The sequence below is a fragment of the Nothobranchius furzeri genome, chromosome 17, assembly GCF_043380555.1.
Source record: "Nothobranchius furzeri strain GRZ-AD chromosome 17, NfurGRZ-RIMD1, whole genome shotgun sequence".
Taxonomy (NCBI): Eukaryota; Metazoa; Chordata; class Actinopteri; order Cyprinodontiformes; family Nothobranchiidae; genus Nothobranchius; species Nothobranchius furzeri.
The window spans coordinates 46,243,324-46,267,155 of NC_091757.1; the positions used below are offsets into that span (position 1 = coordinate 46,243,324).

General features: G+C 40.9%; 3 protein-coding genes across 4 annotated transcripts; 2 read left to right on the forward strand and 1 right to left on the reverse strand.

Annotated features, from left to right (window-relative positions):
- Window positions 1-8,926: 8,926 nt before the first annotated feature.
- Window positions 8,927-11,508, forward strand: dguok (deoxyguanosine kinase). Of its 2 annotated transcripts, XR_011517103.1 has the most exons (9): window positions 8,927-9,348; window positions 9,450-9,603; window positions 9,677-9,786; window positions 9,932-10,131; window positions 10,199-10,346; window positions 10,419-10,534; window positions 10,602-10,701; window positions 10,840-10,967; window positions 11,376-11,508. XR_011517103.1 is itself a non-coding variant. In XM_054731758.2 (8 exons), exons 1-8 carry the CDS (start codon window positions 9,313-9,315, stop codon window positions 10,864-10,866), a joined length of 891 nt encoding a protein of 296 aa, XP_054587733.2. In that variant the 5' UTR covers window positions 8,928-9,312; the 3' UTR covers window positions 10,867-11,210. The 2 variants fall into 2 exon arrangements, 1 of the variants encoding a protein (XP_054587733.2); XM_054731758.2 differs by lacking the exon at window positions 11,376-11,508 and having other exon boundaries at window positions 8,928-9,348; window positions 10,840-11,210.
- A 13-nt stretch (window positions 11,509-11,521) lies between these two features.
- On the forward strand, window positions 11,522-13,367 carry spaw (southpaw). The gene is made up of 3 exons (XM_015973065.3): window positions 11,522-11,804; window positions 12,133-12,947; window positions 13,038-13,367. Exons 1-3 carry the CDS (start codon window positions 11,522-11,524, stop codon window positions 13,188-13,190), a joined length of 1,251 nt encoding a protein of 416 aa, XP_015828551.1. The 3' UTR covers window positions 13,191-13,367.
- A 1,923-nt stretch (window positions 13,368-15,290) lies between these two features.
- On the reverse strand, window positions 15,291-19,125 carry LOC107394233 (eukaryotic translation initiation factor 4E-binding protein 1). The gene is made up of 3 exons (XM_015973092.3): window positions 18,668-19,125; window positions 15,941-16,132; window positions 15,291-15,830 (listed from the first exon to the last, which is right to left on the reverse strand). Exons 1-3 carry the CDS (start codon window positions 18,801-18,803, stop codon window positions 15,799-15,801), a joined length of 360 nt encoding a protein of 119 aa, XP_015828578.1. The 5' UTR covers window positions 18,804-19,125; the 3' UTR covers window positions 15,291-15,798.
- Window positions 19,126-23,832: the final 4,707 nt, after the last annotated feature.

Genomic DNA, 23,832 nt, shown 5'->3' on the forward strand with positions numbered 1-23,832 from the left:
TTACTGGAACTGTTCTTGCCCTGAATATTTCTAGGTTTTTGTTCTGAAGGCTAGATTAGACTAGTTTTCATATTAGAAAATACACAATAACTTTAAAGTTAACCTTTTTTGTTCATGGGAGGGATCAAAAGTTAATTGAAATTAGCTTTAAATCCCCTTTGAAGAACCTGTGTACAGACCTGCACAAGTGCCTTGAAAGAAACAAATAGTGAAAAAAAAGTATTTAAAGTAACTACAATAATGTGCATGGTAATGGGCTTGTTCGAGTTGAGCAGCGCCTCGCCTGGAAAACAGACGAGAGCAGACGGACGCAGCAGGGGGAGTGGCTGAAAGCCAGTGTTCCGACTATCCATGCTCCCCGTCAAAATGTGCTAATTTAAGGAAATGCGCATGCGCCGGCCGATGATTGCGTCACAGGCTGTTTACAAGTCGAGACGCACTACCTGTGGAAGGTTACGTTTAATCTCATCACTTATCACGAGGATCTGCTGGGAACGTCTGGCAGAATCTCCTGTCAGAAGGAGCTTCAATTCCCAACTCCGACAGAACTTCCAAAATGTTCCGGGGGAGGCGGGGGACATTGAGTCTGAATGGACCCTGTTCTGTGCCTCCATTGTTGAGGCGGCCGACCGGAGCTGTGGTCACAGGATAGTCGGTGCCTGTCGTGGTGGCAGACTGGTGGGGGCTGCAGTGGCTCAACAGGTTGAGCAGGTTGTCCATTAATCGGAAGGTTGCAGGTTCGATCCCGGCTCCGGACAGAGAATTCTGCTGTTGTGTCCTTGGGCAAGACACTTAACACACCTTGCCTGCTGATGGTGGTCGGAGGGACTGGTGGCACCTGTGCTCGGCAGCCTCGCCCATGTTAGTGTGCCCCAGGGCAGCTGTGGCTACATCGTAGCTCATCACCATCAGCGTGTGAATGGATGAATGATACACTGTAGTGTTAAGTGCTTTGGAGTCCTTACTCTGTCTGAGAGGCGCTATACAAGTGCGGGTCATTTATCATTTAACCCCTGAACCTGCTGGTGGACACCGGCGGTTAGGGATGCTGTCAAGCTGAAGAAAGAGCCCTATCAGGTCTTTTTGGTCTGTGGGACTCCAGTGGCAGCTGACGGGTGGTCGCCGAGGCAAAAAAACAGGCATGGGAGGAGTTCGGTGAGACCATGGAGACTTCCGTACGGCTTAGAGGAGATTCTGGTCCACCATCCGGTGCCTATAGTGGGGACGGTGTGCTGCTGACTTCTACTCAGGACGTTGTGGATCAGTGGGCAGAATACTTCGAAGCCCTCTTCAATCCCACTGACACGTCTTCCAGTGAGGAAGCAGAGTCTGGGGACTTTGGGTTGGCCTCTCAAATCTCTGGTGCTGATGTCACTGAGGTGGTTAAAAAGCTCCTCTGTGGCAAGGCTCCAGGGGTGGATGAGATCCGCCCGGAGTTCCTTAAGGCTCTGGATGTTGTTGGGCTGTATTGGCTAACGTGGCTCTGCAATATCGCGTGGACATCTGGGGAATTCCCACTGGACTGGCAGACCGGGGTGGTGGTTCCCTTATTCAAAAAGGGGGACCGCAGAGTGTGTTCCAACTACAGGGGAATCACACTCCTGAGCCTTCCTGGTAAGGTATATTCAGGGGTTCTGGAGAGGAGGGTCTGTCGGATTGTTGAACCTCAGATTCAGGAGGAGCAATGTGGTTTTCGTCCTGGCCGTGGAACACTGGAGCAGCTATATACCCTTAGGGCAGTGGTGCCCAATCCTGGTCCTGCTGGATACCGGCCCTCCAGGACCAGGATTGGACACCCCTGCCTTAGGGGGATCCTGGAGGGTGCGTGGGAATTTGCCCAACCAGTCTACATGTGTTTTGTAGATTTGGAGAAGGCGTTTGACCGCATTCCTCAGGGGGCCCTGTGGGGAATACTCCGGGAATATGGGGTACCAGGCCCTCTGATATGGGCTGTTAGGTCCCTGTATGACCGGTGTCAGAGCTTGGTCCGCATTGCCGGCAGTAAGTCGGGCTCGTTCCCAGTGAGAGTTGGACTCTGCCAAGGGTGCCCATTGTCACAGATTCTGTTCATAACTTTTATGGACAGGATTTCTAGGTGCAGTCAAGGTGTGGAGGGCATCCGTTTTGGTGGCCTGAGGATCAGGTCTCTGCTTTTTGCAGATGATGTGGTCCTGTTGGCTTCATCAGAACGTGATCTTCAGCTTTCGCTGGAGCGGTTCGCAGCCGAGTGTGAAGCAACTGGGATGAGAATCAGCTCCTCTAAATCTGAGACCATGGTCTTGATTCGGAAAAGGGTAAAATGCCTTCTCCGGGTAAGGGATGAGGTCCTGCCCCAAGTGGAGGAGTTAAAGTATCTCGGGGTCTTGTTCACGAGTGAGGGAAAACTGGAGCGTAAGATTGATAGGCGGACTGGTGCTGCGTCTGCAGTGATGCAAGCGTTGTACCGGTCTGTCGTGGTGAAGAGAGAGCTGAGTCAGAGGGCGAAGCTCTCGATTTACCGGTCGATCTACATTTCTACCCTCACCTATGGTCATGAGCTTTGGGTAGTGACCGAAAGAACGAGATCGCGGATACAAGCGACCGAAATGAGTTTTCTCCAAAGAGTGGCTGGGCTCTCCCTTAGAGATAGGGTGAGAAGCTCGGTCATTCGGGAGGGGCTCGGAGTAGACCCGCTGCTCCTCCACATCGAGAGGAGCCAGTTGAGGAGGCTTGGGCATCTGGTCAGGATGCCTTCTGGTGAGGTTTTCCGGGCACGTCCAATCAGGAGGAGACCTAAAGGTAGACCCAGGACACGGTGGAGGGACTATGTCTCTCACCTGGCCAACGAACGCCTTGGGATTCCCCCGGAGGAGCTGGCCCAAGTGGCTGGGGAGAGGGAAGTCTGGGCCTCTCACCTTAGGCTACTGCCCCCGCGACCTGACTCTGGATAAGCAGATGTAGATGGATGGATGGATGGACTTATCTAGTTACTTTCAATTTGTCGAAGGTCACAGTAAGTATTTCTTTAAGTTGTTTTATTAAATTACTGCTTGCTATATGTTTACCTGACAGTTAGCTTGTAAATGGCTTCTAAAATATTATTATACTGTAAACAAGAATTATCTCCCATTGTTTACAGTCATTCTGAAAGAGTCCTAGCCTGGCAAGCCAGACTAAATAAATGTATTATTTAGTCTGGCCATGCTCCATTGACAGCTCTCGGTTGTGGGGCGGGTTCTACCGTTGTCTTTCAAATGATCTCCGCATGCTACTGGACAATGAATGTGACATACTCTTGTTTCACTCTGTTGCATCATCCCACCCACCAGGCATAGAGAGTGCCCTGATTGGCCCACAAAGCAGATAAAGCTCTGTGATTTGTTCACTAAGCAGATAGAGCACTATGATTGGCCCACCATTATGGACCAATCACAGCTCTTTATGTGTTTGAAACCCCTCTAGAGAGCTGTGATTGGCCAGCCAGAGTCCTGGTAGGAGCTGGGGAGGTTCCAATGGAGCGTGCCTAGACCAAACTTTGCAAAGCAAGAATTTGGTCTAGTTCACTAGGCTAAAAGAGTCCCAAATTAATATCCAAAAGTTTTATATTATACTTATACTAAATTTATCAAAGTTGTATGATAATCTCCAAAATTATACATTCAAACAAATAACTATAAGGGTGAAAGCATATTTGTTCTATGTGGATTAATTTGTCTAATAAAGGATTAGGTAGAGAAATAGAACGGTAAGAGCTAACGTCTTACAAATCTCCAATTTTATGAATCACTTTCTCGACATGGGTGAAAGTAGTTGGTAAATTGTCATTGTTCTGAGAATATTCAAATGTTTTTAGCAACTAAGGGGTTAATTTTTACGACATGACTAAACTGCTTCTTACACTATCCATTTTATTTTTTTCATAAAATAAATTAACAGTAGCTACCGATTTTCAGTAAACCTGGACATACCGAATCAGCTGTTGAAATGCTCGTTGGTAGGAAAATTCAATGAGGAAGCACGAATAGTCAGAACACCGGCGTTTAAGCCAAACAGATTTCCCGACATGTGTAGCTCGCGGGTGACGACGGATGAAGATATCGCGTTAGAGTTCATACTTGTTTAATTTATTATTTTAATTCTTGTACCTGTTAGCAACTGAAACACATCCTCACATGCTTGTGGATATAATATAATGCATTTGATGTTTTAAATGCTGACCTTGATCCTTTAGGCCATTACTGTTTACTTGTTGTTTCAGTTAATTGGACCACCTTGCTACTTATTAATATATATGGATATAATTCTTACTGTGAATCTACAACTTTTCTTCAGGCTTTGGAATCCAAAATGTTTTATTGGCTTCAGAAATATCCAACAGCTGGAATTATCTTAGGAGGAGACTTTAATTTGACAATAAATAGTAGAATAGACAGAAGGCCACCTAAAACACGCTATCTCCTCACCCTCGTCTACTGGTCCTCATGGATACATTCAATCTTGTGGATACGTGGCGAAACAAAACCCTGAATCTTGTGTGTATACATGGTCGAAAAAAGACTGTTCTAGGAGGTCTAGGATTGACTATTGGCTGCTTTCTAAATCTTTAATTAACGATAGAATCCCTACTGATATTATTATTTGCCCTTTGTCTGATCACAAAGCGATTAGCATGTCAATCACCCTGTCCTCTTGCTCATTTCCCAAAGCTTCTATATGGAAACTTAATAATTCTCTTTTGAAATGTAAAGAGGTGAATAAAATTATCCCTGACTTAATTAAAAAGTTTTGGACTAAAGCATTAACTGAAAATAAATTTAGTTGCAATTGGAAAGTATGTACATTTGAAATAGGTAAATATTTCAGGCAACTTGGCAGTAACCTGGTAAAAGCTAGACAGGCGGAAGAGAATGACACTCTCGTTAAACTTTCTTCTTTGTTACAACAAGCAGTTTTCTCAGACACAGAAAGATGTGAATTTCATAAACTTCAAGAAAAATTAGATGAAATTTATAAATTAAAGGCTCAGGGGGCTTTTGTAAGGTCGCGTAGCAAATGGATTGAGGAAGGGGAACAAAATTCTTCCTACCTTTTTAACCTGGAGAAATCTCATCTTGAATATCAGATTGAACAACTACGGATTTGTAATGAGATATTAGATGACCCGCGAAGGATTTCAGAATACTGCTCAAAATTTTACAAAAACATCTATAAAACTTCTTACAGTGATTACTCTGCCTCCTTTTTCTTGGACTCTATTCGTCACTGGAAATCTTTAAATAATGATCAAAGAGATGTATGTGATGCCCCTTTCACTTATAAAGAAATTTCTCTAACTATATCTCAGTTAAAAGATAAGTCTCCAGGAAATGAAGGCCTAACAGCAGAGTTTATTTAAATGTTCTCTGAGCAGTTATCTCCTTTCCTAACTGAAGTGTTAAAAGAAAGTATTGATTTACAATCTCTCCCCGCCTCAATGACTCAAGGCAGTAGTTCTTTAATTCCGAAACCTAAAAAGGATCTTCCATCTCTTGATAACTGGTGTCCTATAACTCTACTGAATATTGATTATAAAATTTTAGCTTTGCTTTTGGCCAACTGACTAAAAGGTATTTTACCTTCAATCATAGATGAATCACAATCCGGCTTTATGAAAAATCGACATATTGTAAACGATATAAGACTGGACTTTCTCGACTACAGTGACCTCATCGACACAGATAGCTTCATTATGTTTCTCGACTTTCAAAAGGCCTTTGACTCGGTGGAGCATAATTTTATCTACAAAGCTCTAGAAAAATGTGGGTTTGGCCCATACTTCTGTAGTACAATTAAAACTCTGTATAATAACAATAACAGCTCCATGAAACTCAAATATGGCACCTCCCAAAGATTTATATTATCCAGAGGTATCAGACAGGGATGTCCGATTTCCCCTTATTTATTTCTGATTGTCGTTCAGTTTCTTGCCACTCACATCTCACAGAGTCCCTTGAGGGGGATTGAGGTTGTTGGTAGACATCTTGTTATTAGTCAGCTGGCTGACGATACCACCTTGTTTTTGAAAGATGCTTCTCAAGTATCACTTGCTCTAAACTTAATTAGTTCTTTTTCTAAAACCTCAGGTCTCCATCTTCACCTAAACAAGTGTGAGTTATTATCCATTAAAGAATCCACAGCTACCTCTGTTTGTGATATTCAAGTAAAAAATCAGGTAACTTATCTTGGTATTATTATATCTAAAGACCCCACCTTAAGATGCCCAACTAATTTTTCCTCCACCGTCCAGAAAACTCAAAGAAACACTCTTGGCTTCAAAGAGATGTCACTGAAAGGCAGAATCCTTCTCTCTAAAGCTGAAGGTCTCTCCAGGCTTTCATATACTGCTCAATCTCTGTATGTGGATAATAACACTCTAAAGAATATTGATAGAATGCTATTGGACTTTGTATGGAAAAGGAAAGTTCAATTTATTAAACAATCTGTTTTAATCAATCCAGCAAATCATGGAGGTTTAAATTTTATAGACTGCTCATCTCTCAATAATACTCTGAAAATTAACTGGATCAGAAATGTTTTACTTAATCCTTCTTCTATATGGAACATCTTTCATTTTCTCTAAACTAGGTGGTCTAAAATTTCTTTTGATTTGTAATTATAATATTCCTAAAATCCCCATGAAGCTCTCAAACTTTCACAAGCAGATGTTGTTGGCATGGTCCCTCATTTTTAAGCACAATTTCTCACCACACACTTGTTTTATTTGGAACAACATGTCTATCACTCACACAAAAAAAAGTCTGTTTATTGAAAATTGGTTTGATAATAATGTTATTCCTGTTAACCAGTTATTAAAACCTAATGGTCAATGTTACACTTTCTCTGAATGTACAGAAAAGTATCCTGTAGTGGTTTCTCCTAGGGAGTTCACGATTGTGATGAATGCAATACCTTCTGGTATCAAAATGCTGCTAGCAGGATCCTCTTTTTTGGATGATTTGGTGACTTGTACTGACCTCTCTCAAACATTCGTTGGTAAAATTTGCTTTTCTCCAAATAAATCGTGCAATAAATCTATCAGAGGGCTTTTTCAACAGCTTTCCATCTCCTCTCCCTATATTATTTCGTTTTGGAACTCTACTGTAAATAATATTCCATGGAATAAAACTTGGCTTTTACCCCACAGATATATTTTAACTAATAAAATTAGAGAGGTTTCTTTTAAAATATTACATAACTGTTACCCTGTTAAACATTTTATTTCCCAAAGATTTAAAAAGGACATTGACACCTGCTGTTCTTTCTGTAACAATCAATTACTCACCTATTCTGGACCTGTACAAATACTTCAAAATTCTGGTCTGATGTCTTAGATCTTCTGCAGCAAAAGGTTCTTCCTGATGTCTCCTTCTGTTTGAAACAAGTTATTTTTTGATTTTTTGAAGACAAAGACAGTAATAGAATCTACATACTGAACCTAATTTTTATTTTAGCTAAATATTATATTCATAAGTGTAAATATACCCATGTCAATCCTTTTTACCTGTCTTCGTCTGTGAAATTAAAAAATATGCAGATTCTATTAAAAACTCAGGTAATTTAAAAGCTATAAAAACTTGGAAATTACTTGAAGAATACGACTTGTACAACTGGTAACACATTTCCCCCCTCTCTGTTCCTTGTAATATCTGATTGTGCTCTGTATTCTTATCCTTTGAACACTGTTTTATCACTCTGTCCCCTTTGTTTGTTTGCTTGTATTGTTGTGCTTTACTTCGTTGCTATGTAAGATACCCAATTTCACTAATAAAGTTTGTTAAAAAAATAATAATATAATGCATGTGAAGACCATCGACACGGTGGAGACATGACTGTAATAATAAGTAAAGGTTATCAGCTGTAGCTTTAGTGTGCTTATAGGAAACGTGACAAATGACACAAAACACATTTCTCTTTATGGCCTATATAGTTGTCATCATCAGCGTTACATGATTTACAGAATGCATGTGACCAAGGACTATCTTCACAAGAAATTCAATATAGATACGAACACATGCACTTTTTGCAACACTGATAATGAGACTACAGAGCACCTTTTTTTATTCATGTGACAGTTCCAGATCTTTTTGGGATGATTTTCAGTACTGGTTAACCTCTAAAAATACTGACTGCCCTTCTCTAACCTTTCAAGTAATTAGATTTGGCCTACAAACAGAAAATAAGAAAATAGAATGTGGGATTAACAACTTATTTATAGTAGCAAAATTTTTCATTCATAAATGTCGCTTCTTAAAAATTACTCCGATTTTTGCTGGTTTTAAAAACGAAGTCCTTCTATTGAAGGCTTCATTAGATAAGTGTAAATTAAATAAAGCTCACACTTGAATTTTTGATGCTGCTTTTCAAATGATGTAGCTAGACTGTATGTGCGTACTTTTGTTTTTGCTTTGTTTTCTTTGTTTTTCTTTTTTTTCTGTTTACATGGAAGGTCATTTAATGTACTTGTATGCTGCTTTATGTTATTTCTGACCTGTTCTTTTCTGTTGTTCTTTGTTCGAAGGCTGCTTTGTTCTTAACCACCTATACTTATTCATATCTTGTTGATTTGTAAGATATGTGCTGCATTTGTTAATTTGTACAATAAAAAATAAATGAATAAATAAATAAATAACATTTTGCATTCTACCACCGGATGTTTGGACCAAAATGTGAACCAATCAGGTCTCAGATCAGGTGAGAGCCAGGCGTTTCCCGTCATCCCCTAGGTTTTGGAGCCGGTGGAAAGCAGCGGCTGCAGCCAGATGCTCTTGGGCAAAATCTGCGGCCGCCTTGATCTAACGAGGTTATCGTTGCCTGCGTATGCATGACGTCAGCGCAAGTCGGCGTTAAGTCGGACACAAATCTAACCGGCATGCACTGCGCGGCGATCACCGGTGACCTAATGTACGCAGAACTGGCTTATCTCGGTAAAGCCCATTTACATTAGGTACTTTTATTGTGAAAGTCCACAACGTGACCCGGAAATTACGCAGATATTTACTAGTTGAATCGGCACGCGGCGAATTAGTAGTTCTCTTGAGTGTATTTATCAACAAAATGGTGTGCCGCAGTTTTTGTTAGCACGATCAAATAAATTTAAACGATAAATATCAGATTTTATTGATATAAATCAATTATCAATCTACTTATTTTCCTTGAACGCCCATGTTACATCAGGTGCGCTAGCTTACGTGTGTTCAGCTCGTGGTTATGTCTAAGTAAGCCAGCGAAGAGCACAAATTTATGAAGGTAAAGGTGGCAATAATTGTGTTGTAAAAGGAGGTAAAGCTTGTCGCAATGTCTGCTCTTCGTCGAGTCGCTTTGTTTCCTCAGGTATGAACATAAGATTTTGTTTGACTTGAAGAACATCTAATGGACTCACAAACTATATTACAGTTTCTAAAATACCAAACGAACAAATATCTTTAACTCAGGTCAGGTTTTTACTCACATGCGGAAAGATTAACAGCTTCCGTCTTAGTGGGAAGACTTCTCTGCTGACAGACAGAACAGAGATTCCAGCTTCCTGCTTGAGGTTCATGTCGGGCTCAACTAGAGTGAAGAGGGTTTCTATTGAAGGAAACATTGGTAAGAGCAGACGTTTGTGATGATTTACCTGTGTTGGTGATGATCGGCTGAGTTACTTGCTTTTACATTACAGCTGTTGGAAAGTCGACCTTTGCTAGACTCTTACAGTCTAGTTGTTCAGACTGGGAAGTGGTGGCAGAACCAGTCAGCAAGTGGCAGAATGTTGAGAATAACGCCTCCAAGGTGGGAGCAGTGTTAAAAAATAAGAGTTTATGAAATTCATAATTTAAAAAAAAGCAAATCCATAAAAAACCTGACAATCTGAAAGAAACACCCTCTTTCTTGGACTGGACATTTTTGGTATAACACCTGTCTGCTCTCCTCTCAGAGCACAGATTCACCTCCTCAGACAACAGTCAGTAACCTGCTGCAGATGATGTACCAGGACCCTCAGCGCTGGTCCTACACGTTTCAAACATATTCTTGTATGAGCCGGCTGAGAACTCAACTGCAGCTTCCTTCAGCTCACCTGCTCGGCTCAGAGGCAGCACCTGTCCAGGTGTATGAGCGCTCAATCTACAGTGACAGGTGAGTCAGGATTCTAAACTTCTAAAACTTAAACTAAAGTCTAGAACTTAACTTTTTGTTCTGGCAGATACATCTTTGCTCTTAATATGTTTGAGCTGGGTTGCATCAATGCGACGGAGTGGGCCATCTACCAGGACTGGCACTCCTTTCTGGTGGAGCAGTTTGGACACAGAGTGGAGCTACAAGGCATCATTTACCTCAGATCGTCTCCTCAGGTATGAACATAAGATTTTGTTTGACTTGAAGAACATCTAATGGACTCACAAACATGTTTGTGCACCTCTCAGAAATGCATGGAGCGCCTGAGGCGTCGAGGAAGGCATGAGGAAAACGAAGTGAAGCTGGACTACCTGGACAAGCTGCATGTTCAGCATGAGAGGTGGCTGGTGGAGAAAAGCACAGAGTAAGGACCAGAGCACATCCCTGGGTTGTTTAAACTCTACACTGTCTAATACTGTCTGTCGCCTCAGGATACATTTTGACAAATTGAAAAAAGTACCAGTTTTACTACTCGATGCCGGAGTGGAGTTTCAGAGTGACCCAGAAGTCCAGGAGCAGTTTATCACAAAGGTAAATGGTTCTAGTTAAGCTGCAGTACCAGAGTTGACCACTTGGGGGCGTTAGTTTGTTTGATCGTCTGTTTTATGTTTATTATGTTTGACGAGTTCAGTGTTTCTGATCCGCTGAAGCATCTTTTCACACACACAGGTGAAGAACTTCCTTGATGCTTTGTGAGGAAACCAGTTGAACGGGTTAACTGAAGTTTTAACACTTAAGGAGCTCTTCAAGTGACGGAACAGCACCTTAATGCTACGCTGTCTTTAGGACCACACTGTGTAAGATGCACACCAAGTTCTTATCATTCTGTTACTACTGTGCAACTTATAGACTGTGCTTGTAATTTATGAGGAAAAAACATGCAGAAAGACATATTTTAATAATTTTTTCACATCTGAAACATTAGCACGGATGCGTCTTGTGGTTTTATACAATAAGCTAAATAGTTACTGTGAACTGTTTTATAGTTTCTATGTGTGGGTTTATTACAACTTGAATGAATAAAACATTTAAATAATTCAGATGAGTTTCAGAATTTTTATTGATTAAAAGCATTCCTATTGTTCTCTGAAGTAAAATGATGCTGATTTCAAATACATTCTTTTGCACTATAAGAGGATTCAAGCCTGTTAGTTTCAATGACCTTGGCTAAAAGTTCCCCCTTTTCATCCCTCTGATGATCACAGGGGCTGTTAAGGTGCCTGATGTGGTCAGGGGTCATCAAAGGGCAGCTGTCCTCTATAAAAGGTCTGGCTGAAGCTCCACCTGGACACATTTCAGCCTGAGAGTAGCTGGAGGAAGGAAGGTAGCAGATCTGCGTGTTTCAGCTAAAATGGAAGCCAGAGTTCTGATGGTTTTCTGCACACTCGTCTGCTGTTTTGGCGCCGTCTCCTCAGTGTGGACCCACAGATATCGCTCACACCTTGAGAACGATTTGGTACGCGGAAACCTGTCGACCGGTCATCACGGCAGATACCCTCTGTACATGATGCAGCTGTACCGATCCTTCAGGACAGCTGATTTTAGCTCCTCTCCAGGGTTCAGCACCATCACAACGCAGAGTGAGGACCCATCTGTGTACACTTCTGATTCTGTTCTGAGTCTGATGGCCAAAGGTGAGGCAACACTTTTAAAGCTGCTCACAAACACACCTGTCTTGTTATATTTATTCATTTTTTAACATATTTAGTTTTCAGTCTTCCTGCATCTCTTTCTGCTTCATCTGCTTTACAAACTGCAAAGTGTCAAAATGCTTATTGACCTTTAAAGGCTTGCTCTGTTTTATGTGGGCCGCTTGTATATTGACTCTCAGACAGCCCTGCACAGGGGGGTCCAATACACATCCTGTCCTGTCCACCCTCTCACTCATGTGTTGTGACATTTGTCCAGCACTCTGGTTTTCCCCAGACGTTTGATTTCTCCCCCCCTTTGTCTGGTTTACAGGTTGCCACCAAGTGGGCGACAGATGGACAGTCACCTTCGACATGTCCTCCATCTCCACAAGTGAACTTGTCCTGCTGGCGGAGCTTCAGATCAGACTTCCAGCTTTCTCTGCCTCCAAGCGTGCCACGGTCGATTTCTATCACTCGCAGAAGCAGAGCTGTGGCCCAGGCAGCGCATCGTGCCAGGAGGCGGCTGTTTTTCTGGGAAGTTTTAGAGCAACACCAAGCAGCACAAAGTCTTCCTGGAAGATGTTTAATGTGACTGCTCTTCTGAAACACTGGCTTGACCGGGCAGGTGTGGTTTTAACCCAAGAGGCCTCAGGAGAACCAGAGACAGAAGAGGAAAGCGGATCTGGGGATGAAGGCAACAAGAGTGACGAGTTATCTTTGCACTTGGTAACAAGGCAAAGAAAAGTCAAGCATCCAACCACAAACCAGGTCATGATGGTCATCTTCTCCAAACAGGACCAACTCCTAGAAGGCCGCGCCGCATACAGTCTAATTTACACTGTAAAAAACTCCAAGTACGTGACAAAAAACACAGCCAGAGGTGATAACCAAAGCCGTCGCCGCAAGAGGAACAGGATAGAGGGGATCAGAGTTGTTGATGGAGCGGCACCTACTGTGGCACCAGCTTCAGCAGACAGGTCCCAAAGGCCTCTGTGTCGGAGGGTGGACATGTGGGTGGACTTTGACCACATTGGCTGGGATGAATGGATTGTGCACCCCAAGCGCTTCAACGCCTATCGCTGTGAGGGAGAGTGTCCCACACCTCTGGATGTGTCCTTTAACCCCACCAACCATGCGTACATGCAGGTGAGATGACATCATCACTCTATCTCCATAAGAGCTCCACAATCCACCCGTGTTTGTTCTGCTCACGTGAATCATTCATGTCATTTTCAGAGCCTGTTTCAGCTCCACCACCCAGAGAGAGGATCCTGTCCTTCCTGTGTGCCGACGCGCCTCAGCCCGCTCTCCATGTTGTACCACGAAAACGATGATCTGATGCTGCGGCATCACGAGGAGATGATTGTGGAAGAGTGTGGCTGCCATTAAAACACATCTGAGTTATTAAACAAAACATGTAATCTGTCTTCCAAAAAACAATAGTAAATAAACTAAAAATTCCCTGACTGAATGAATTCAAACACTTATCTAGTGTGATAGCATTTTTAACATTGCCATTATGTGAATGTTAGATATTTAGGTTGTTTATGTGTTATAGTGTATATTTTGTATATATCAAAAAATGTAATAAATCTTATTTTCACATAACTGATGTGCGTTTTTTAATATAATAGCTCATGAGCAGCTTTGAATGCGGGAAACAACAGATTTTAGCAAGATTTTCAAAATAAAATCAGAACTTTAGATAGCCGCCTTTTCTCATCATGATGTTTGGAATAATAAAATCCTGCCCTCGTTGGTTCATGTCAGACCATCTAACAGTCTGGTGTTAGATGTTGTCACCCCTCCAATCCACATCTCGGGCTAACTGTAACACACACACACTCCATCACTGTGTCATTAGCTACCCTCTTTGCCTTCTTTTGTTGATTGAGATCAACAGGGTTAAAACAACAAAACATCACTGGGTCAATGGAGTAGAAAAAGGCAGCAGTCCCGGTTTAGTGTCAGGAAGCAGAAGTGACACAAACAAACAAGAGTGATGGGGGATGCAGAGACTCAGAACCGGGAGGGTGAAGCTTCTGTGGAGGAAGAATAAAACGAACTGAAACTGTAATACACAAAACCAGATAGAAATCTCACTTTGGAGACTTTTTTTCTCCTAAAAATGAAACCAGTCTGTAAAAATGAGACATTCACTTTAAAGCCACAAATGTACACAAGGATCAGCTTGTCACCTCCTCTAACACTCGTGACAATTCTCACGCACCCTACTGATCCTGAATGCACCACGTCACACTAATATAACTGGCTCTACTACACAAGCTTAGTTTTTATTCAATAGATGCATTTTTTAAGCAGTAATTTGAAAAAAATCTAAAACTTACTCTTCATATGTTCAAGACATTAATTTTTTAAGAGTTTAAAGCTGTAGACACCCCCCCCCCCCCCCCCCAAAAAAAAGGGCCTGGATATGTCATAAATCAGGACAAACTTAGAAAAACCATCAGATTTAAAAAGCTTTGAAGCAACTGCAGCACATTCAGAATGCTGCTGCTGCTAGAGTCTTAAGAACCAAGAAAACCGAGCACATCACTCCTGTTCTTGAATCTCTACACTGGTTGAACTAAAGAATCGATTTCAAAGTGCTTCTACTAGATTTGTAATTATAACCCTAACCCTATCATTCAATGGGGCTGAAATACATGTAGAATCTCCTTCCGTTATAAATGCCCAGCAGGACTCTGAGATCCTTAGGAAGCAGCCAGCTGAGGTCAGGACCAAACAGGGCGAAGCTGCTTTTAGCTACTATGCTGCACACAGATGGAATCAGCTTCCTCATGACCTCAAATGCGCCCCAACTCTAGTAACATTTAAATCAAATTTGAAAACTTTCATGTATTCATCTGCCTTTGAATGAATGTGTCTTACGCTGCACCTTCTGCACTGTAACTGCTAACCCATTAACTTTTTTTCTGTTTAAATATGATCTAAGTTAGTGTATTTTAATTGTGCTTTCACATTTTTAAATGCTCTTTTCTCACCAAATGAATTGCCTCTATGTATGAAGTTGGCTATACAAATGCAGCTGCCTTGCTATGCCATTTAGAAACATTTAAATTCCTTTAACTGATTATTTGCTTTAAACATTTCTATATTTTCAAATAAATGTGCCTAATCCAAGTTTTTAAGCTATTGCGATGATTTGTTTAAAAGTGAATGCCTGATCAGGTTCTGCGCAAGAATCAAAAGGCTTTGACTTTAGTGGAAATCAAGAGTTTCCAGCTGTAAAACAAGTTGTATATTGACCCCTCTTTATACAGCCCACAGGCAGGTTATCAGCCACTGAAGGGCTGATGGAGGAATTCCTCTGAAACAGGAGGTGCAGCAGCCCGCCCGCCAAGCAGGTCGTCAAAGATTTATCACCACGAAGTGTATGCAGGCCCATCAAGCACTTAAACATCAAAACAGTGAATAAAACCACTCAACATCATTAAAAAGGCTCAACAAAAGAGGAAACACAATGGGTTGAAATCATGTTTGATTTAATGTTCGTCACCCTACAAACCGTGTGAAAATTGTTTCAAACCATAAAAAAACTGCTCAACATTCTTTGTGTAACACTTTACGTATGCGTCTCCTCAGGAGCATGACTGAAGGCAGTTATCTGAAGAGATGTGGCAGGAAATTAAAGCTAATCAAGTAACAAACCCTTCTGGATTGGTCCTAATTTGGGAGAATTACATCTTCTACTTCAGTTTGTCACGTCTCTGACGGATGAGGCATTGGTGGTGTTTGGTTCTTCTCTGTGAAGCTTTTAAACTGGAAGCCACCACAGGAAGGCACACTTTGTTGAAAAGCCTCAAAAATAATTAAAAAATAATCTGCTTTGTTCTTGGTCAAACAAAAATGGAATAAAAAAATAAATAAAAAATTGGTGGGATTTGATGATTTCAGGAAGCGTTTGTCTCATACAGAAATGATGATGGGGCTTTAGAGGGCTCTCCTGAGCCTCTCTCCAACATATCAGCTCCACCTAGATGTCCATTTCAAACTGAGCATCGTCACCTGGAAGATACCAAACAGAAACAACTCAGGAAAACAAGGCAAGAATTTCAGTTTTCCAATAATTGTATGCTTCAGCCACTGGATGGTGTCTGTCTCAGGTATAAACATACCAGCATTGCTTGTTTCAGGTGCAACAATGGAGTTGTTGTTCAGTAGTTCTCCATTGACAGCCTTTGCATTGGGCTCTTTGGTGGGAGGGCTAGTCACCCCTGGAATGGTGGGAAGACCTCGAGGAGGAGTCCTGGCCAATGGAGAGCTGCGACACTCCAGCAGGAACTTACGGTCATAGATGATCCTGGTACCTTTTTGAGTTAAAAACAAAACACAGGAAGACCATCACAACATGAAAACAACACTGAAACCTGAGTAACGCTGGATGACATTTAAATAAATGCCCAAACGAGATGAGATCTACAAAGATTACAGAAAACACCCAGGTGAGAAACCCGGTCACTGTAATCAACCAGAAACCACGGAATATGTGTTACTTATGTCTGTGTTATTAACGTAAATCTGAAATAAATAAATAACAGGTCTGTTTTAATTAGGGATGCACCGATACCGATACTGGCATCGGTACCGATACCAGTATCGGTATCAGTGAAAGTTAACCGATACCAGGAACCGATACCAATGCAGTTGCTTGAAAATGGCTTCACTGTAACTTGTCATTTCTGTTCACCTAATATTTTAGTTTTGTGATGATTTCCATTCATATATTTTACTTTTTATTTACCTCACAGTCTTTTCCTGTTGAAAGCAGAGAAGAAAATAAAATCTGTATTCCATATCATTGCATTTTTTTGTGTGGTGGAAGTATCGGTATCAGTAATCGGCAGCGGCAAGTACCCAGATCCAAGTATCGGTATCGTATCGGTTTGGAAAAAAGAGGTATCGGTGCATCCCTAGTTTTAATCACAATGTCAGTTAAACAATGAAGCCTCTTTGGCAAAGCAGTAACAGCTCTGACCTCATTAAACTCTTAAAATAAACAATCTGTCAGATTTAAAAAAAAATCTAGTTTTGTTGGATTTATTCAGGGGCTGATCTACTGGGGTGGCAACTGCCTCCCTAAAGGAAAGTTTTGCCACCTCAGAAGAAGGCAGCAATAATTCATGAAATAGTTGTGGCAAATCAGACATTATGAATGTGAAAGTAGCATGTCCGATTACACCGATCATGACACAAGCTGATAAAATAATGACCTGAAATAAAAAAAACATATATGGTTATGTAAATACTGATGAATTAACAGGGAAAGAAATGTGTTTGAGTGAATAATAAAACTAAAGTTTAGTACCTTGTTGCAGTGAAACATTGTGTTGGTGGTGGCACAAAATGCCAGCCCACTCCAGAGTGGCTGTGGCTACATCGTAGCTTACCATCCCCGGCAGTGTGAACGTGAGAGTGTGAACAATATAACCTTCTGAGTGGCCTAGTGGTAAGAGTGTCCGCACTGGAACTGGGAGATCGTGGTTCATCGGGTTATCCCAAAGACTTTAACTCATTCACTGCCAGCCATTTCCTGATCGCTGAAGACCTTCACTGCCAGCATTTCTCGCCATTTTTACTGTTTTTTAAGAGTCACAGAACGTTGCGCGCTAGGATGATGTCGACGCCAAAACAACCAAAACAAAGAGGAGACTCACCTCTTAGATCAGGAAGAATCCGCGTGTTTCAAGCGTTATCCATTCTTTCATAATTCGTTGTCGAATTGTGATCGGCAGACGCTTTTCCGGTTCGCGCCTCATGTTTTTTTTTTTAAAGGAACAACCCAAACCGATCTCCTAACACATGGATTTTCTGCTTCCTGGTCATGTGACCTGTGACGTATGCGGATGAAGATCAGCTTCAGAGCTGAGACGTTTGCTTCTCGGCGCGGGGACTCGTTCCAATGCCCACACAGTAAAAAAATTCCAATGACGACTATTGGCAGTGAATGAGTTAAAAATGGGACCCAATGCCTCCCTGCTAGACACTCATCTTTAACCACCAAATAGTTCCCGAGTGCAGCCACTGCTACAGCTCACCGTTCCCCATGAGGATGGGTCAAATACGGAGATGTCATTTCACCAGCGTGTGATGATGACTAATGGGACTTTAATGGAATGCGCTTTGAGTTCCAAGAAAAGCACTGTATAAATCCAATCCATTATTGTTATTATTATTTCTTTCCATATAGTGCATCTATGCTGACCTTGGTACAGCTCAGTGCATAGGAATTCACAGACACATTTTTAATGGATAGTTTAGTTCAAAAGCTTTTGTGTGCCCAAAGAGTATAGTAATTTATGCTCCATTTTACCATCCTCAAAATTTTGCCCCCTTCTGCCACCCCGTACATGTTTTTCTAGGCCCACCACTGGATTTTTTTCTTTTGCTGCATCTGATCCCAAATTCCAGTCCAGTAGGTGGTCGTAATGGGCTTTTAAACTGGTTAGGTCACCGCCAATAAACTCAAGAGCACCGATTTGATCACGTGACTCAGATCCCAGTGACAAGATGTACAGAAGTCAAAGTAAAACCCTAAAAACGATTTTCACTTAATTGAAAATTAGTTATTGTGTTGCAAAATTACATTTACAAAACGACATTGGTCATATGCCTCAAAGCCACTTTTTAGTTTTTCACTATTCTGTTTTTTCAATGATCGCTAGTTAGCGTTAGCGGTTAGCTTCAGTATAGCTAGCTATCAGATGACAGCAGCCAAGCCGACCTCATGGAGTTAGCATGAACACACGCAACAACGCTGCTGTTAAATGGATTCAGGTCTCGTGCCACTGACCTTTTGACCAAGCACACAAACGTTAATGTGGAGTTAAAAACACACAACGTACCGCCCGGTGTGGTGCTAAAAAGGGTCCCCCCGGGAGTAGTGGAGTAGTCGTGTGGCATGTGGTCCGCTTCGTTGACGGCCACTGTCCTGGTGGACGGGATGGCCTTGGCATTTGTCTTCTGAAAGTCTGTGGACATCTTCTCTCAACTAAAAAATTAAAAGTAACTAACTGGATGACATGAAACAAGAAGAACGTCTGGGTTTGACAGAACAAAGCCAGAGGAGTGTTAGATTTGGCTCAGCAGCAGAACGGTCGCCTTCTGATGAATAAAAATAAATATCTAGATTTCATGAGTGCAAACTATGGCGATTAAAGTTAGCCACATTAACACACGCGCTCTCACTCAAAACGGGTCGAGGATGTTTGGTGAAAAAGGACCTCAGCAGCACCCGTTTCTCTGTTTCCACATGCACACAAAACAACACACAGACATACGCAGGCAGACCATCAAGGCATACAGACAGGCTGCTGCAGCCCTGTAGGGAGAACGCTGTTCGGTGCAAACTAAACGAATTTATTCCGCCATCTACTGGTGCATACTAGGCTACAGAGATTAAAATAATAATAATAATTATTATTATTATTTTTAAAAAACTATGTATTTATTTTCACCTCATTCTATTTGAAAATTTTCTTAAATACAAAATCTGCAGACACTGTTCCAGATTTTCACCTTTTAAGGAACGTTATATTGCGTTATTATGCTTTCAACAAGAAGATTGCCTTATTCTAGTCCGCCTCCGAAATGATTTTAAATCATGTCAAGTTGACAGATGATTTATTTAAAAGGAGCAAAATCAGTAAGTAAATCCTGCTGTCATCTTCTGCTCAAATATAATTATTGAATTTATTCAGGTGTGTGTGTGTGTGTGTGTTTCTTCGGCATTTTAATGTATTTTCAATACAATTTGCTTTTAAAAGCCCTTACATAATTGTTTTATTTATTCTGACCACATTCCTAGCTCTGAGATGTTAGATCTATAACTTCACAAGTTTTAATAACACAAAGAGAAGCTTTTAAATCAGATTCAGATTTCATGAATTTCTTTGAATTCATGTTTCTTTTTTGCAGCACGTCTATAACAGACTTCCCCCAAAGCTTGATGCATCTCCTGGCAGGATGGTTAAACGAGCGAAGATCTACTCACTGTGTCAGTCAGGAAAAAACACACTTCAAAGTCAAGAAACGTCATTTAAAGACATGAAAAAAATTACACGCAATACGCAAAGATGTTTCATTTCTTTATTAATTTTTGTAAATGTTGAGCTGGTGTACAGAGTAAATTGTCAACAGATGCCCTCAGATTTTGATTGGATTAAAAGGTTTTCACATGTATATTTTATGTTTGACTCTCCATGACAATAAAAAAGCAAACAAAATAAGTTAAAACACCCACAAAACCCCTATTTATCCCCAGGTTGCAGGCATTACCCAAACTTAAAAGTCTCTTAGTAGCTACAGCTGTATGATGCAAAAAGGACATCCATAACATAACAGGAATCCCAGTTGACAGGGGTGCATAGCATTCTAAGTAAATATATATATTTGTATGTTTCATATATATAGCCATTTTTATATTAAAAACTTTTTGTGCATGTGCGCAGTTGCATTCCTTAGTATCGAGTAATATGCTATTAATAATGTCTTCAATCCATTCTAAAGGAATATACATGTGTTCTCTAGTTTTTGCAAGAGTTAACATTTTTGCATGAACTTGGTGCATGTTTCAGCAGTCCATTGCAGGGCTCCTCGTCTCACTGGTGTAACCACAACACGCTCTGCTTTGCACCAACTTGGACTCTTTTCTAGCATCCAGACCGTCACAATGTGGAAGCCTTTGAATGGGCTCAGTCTCATATTTGGTAAACAGGAGAAAAAGGAAACAAAATAAAGATCAGGTGTAGGCTGTGTTGAGGAAAATGCTCGTCATCTTGAAGCCATCTTGCCTCCACCGACCGTCAAATTGCTCCCCCTTATTGTTGTCTTTAAAAAAATAAAAATCTGACTCCCTTAACACCCATTTTGACATCAGCAGCGAGATTAAAAATGACCTCAGCTTTTTAAAAAAATAAACTCATGTATAAGATGAGATCTAGTTCAATAATTAACAGATGGATCATAATTAAACCATTGCAGCTGTAACACAAACCCTGAAACATGTAGACTTTTTATCCTTATTTTGTCTGTTTTTAATCATATTTTAGAGAAGTGATTTTTTTACAGTGTTAGTCAAGTTACATAACTACTAGTTACCTTTTTTATTCAGGTTGTGTCGGTTAGCTCATTTATTCCTTTAAATATGCATTAAAATTGCATAATAAGCAACTGTAAAAAAATCCCTCAAAAATAAAGAAAATCCGGTTTTATCATTCTTTCTCAAAACTTATCTATAAATTAAACTTAACTTCCACTGCAGAGTTTATCTCACAGGTGTCATATAGACATGAACTGGCGCTGCCGGCAGGCCGCCATCTTGGATGGGTCTCCATTTGCCCCCAGTGCATTTATTTCTATTGAGGACGGTGCTTGCCCAACAAAAAACAAAACCCATTTTATTGTGATTTTTTTCACAAAGTCAGACATATGGTATGACATGATAGTTAAAATACAAATAACATTTCATGAAATGAATAAAAATATAAAATCCCAACAGGTAGGCTAGAAAAGTCATTAATAACCCACATGATCGGTTTTCAATAGGCTGCACAAAAAACGAGTATAGTTGCTCCTTCTGCTTTGACTATAGTTGGGTTAGGAGAGTAAGTAACCCATCCAATATGGCGGTGACACTGTTACACCCTCCAGCGCCCAATGAGGCATCTACATATTCATGTCTATGGTTTATCTAACAGCTCCATATTTTTAAAACTTTACATTAGCACTACATTAAATGCAAAAAATCCATTATAATCAAAGCTGTACCGAATATATAATTGACTTACATCTCAATGTTTGTAATAAATAAGATAAAAAATGAGAAACAGTAATCGGATGATGGGATATTAGAAAGCATCTTCAAAAGTTTTGTTCTTAAAACTCGTCTCCCTGTAAGTTAGCGATAAAACGATGATGAAGTCATTTATATGATAGTCAACAGCAGATACTTGAGTTAAATGTGACTGATATCTACTGAAACACGTAACGGGACTCAATGTTTACCACGACTTTACATTCATCATCTCTGGCAGGGACGCCATACTAAACACACACTGAAAGATGCTTATTGCAATGTTTACATATTTTAATCCAACGAAGACGTACATGTCTGTTCTAACCTCTAACATAAATAGGTGTAACTTACGGATGTAATCTGACATGGCACACATATCGAGGTAAATCACCCTTATGTTTCCTAAAAAAAAAAAAAAGCACAGGTCTGTTTGCAGTATCACTTCCTGTGACATCATCACAACTTAGTCGCGTCTGACCATCCAGGACTGAACATGTATTTAAATCAGACACGCAGGCACATTCAGTTTCAAGCAAACACAAATGTAAAGGAAACAAAACCACCTCCTTCAAGGTGCAAAAAAGCATTCCTGGAGGAAAAATGAAATCACAGGGCACTTTCTAGATGAGACTGATGACATGAAATCAGATTTTTTTTTTATGAAGCAAAAAGTATGGCAAGGAATCCTAGAATTCTGACATCATTTTGAACAGAGAGGAGTCGTCAAAAGCCGTGAGGAAGACTGTAACTATGGTCCTACGTAAAACTCTCCCACTTCTGTCTCAGACGTTCGTTTTGTGAGCAGTTATTGCTACTTCTTGAGTACGGTTAAGACTGGAAATCATAAAAAAAAGAGGCGAGACGAGGCTTAAGTGGAGACTGAAACGACAGATGTGCTTCGAGACGGGCCAGGCTCACAGTTACGGGTCAGTTTTACAGTTTCTCATCACAGTGATTGGCCACTGCCTGCATCCAAACATCACCTCGACACAACACTCCCACACCTGCAAGGTCACCTTCCGTCCAGTCGATCCAGTGCTACATAACCAGTTACCTCACTAAGAGACATCTTCTGGTGGTGGAGAGAAGATCTATAAGTGCACCTAGTGTGGTGGAGTCAAAAACTGCATGATGAGTTGAAGTTGGGCACCTCTTCCTCCCCGCTGGAGGCGGACAGGATTGCTACATGTTGTCTGAGAGGCTATGGGGACAGGATAGATGAACACAGACCTCACAAGGACACACTACTGATTCCACTAAAATAAAGCAGAGAACTTGGATGAGAGAACAGCTCAATATCTCGATTCTGCGACTTCTCCACAAGGAAAACTCCCAATGTCTAAAGCAAAGGATGAAAGCTTGTGGGGGAAAAAAACAGGAACAGAAAACAACCAGATGGTGTAAATCTGATTTTTCGAATGTGTTCTCATACTCACAAAGATCTGAAGTTACACAGATTAATATATAAGTTCTGAACAAATGAACCGAACGAGAAAAACAGGGAAGAATCTCATATGTTCGTGAAACAGCAGCATCAGTGGCATCGCATAGAGATTTTCTAACATAAACAACACACGGTCACGTAGAGCTTTTTAGTGCATACCATATGTTGTACAACACTGATATCCTTGGGTGATAAGTGTGGCTTTACTGGACTCAGAGAGCACTGGGACAAACTAGGATATCCTAATGGTGAAGACATTTTTTGTTTTCCTGTCTCATTTATTTTATTTTCTCTTACACTGAATCGTAATCTGGTGATTTTAGAAAATAGTTCGCTGATTGAACAAAGCCTACATTGCATGCCTGTTTCATCCCGAGACTTCCCCCCCCCCCAACCCCATTGCCCCCTCAGTATTTGTAGTTTAAGACAGGCCATGCGGCAGCAGTCACTCATGCTGATACAGATAATAGGAAGCACATTTTGGTTGCTATGTATATATCTATATATCATTTTTTTAAGTCTGTGTTTGGTTTTTATTTTATATGAAATCATGCTTCTAGCCTAGTAGCAGATGTTTTGTTTTTCTCTACAGAGTTTCTTCAAATAAAAAAAAATGGTAATAAAAACTACAAGTAGATCAGTTTCCTTGTCTTCTGCTGCGTGCTGATAGTCGACAAAGCCACTGTGAATATCGTTGTGTTGGGGGTCTTAATTTCCTTTGTCAGCCTTTTTATTTATTTAATATTTTCAGTGTGGTCTTCCTCCTCTCA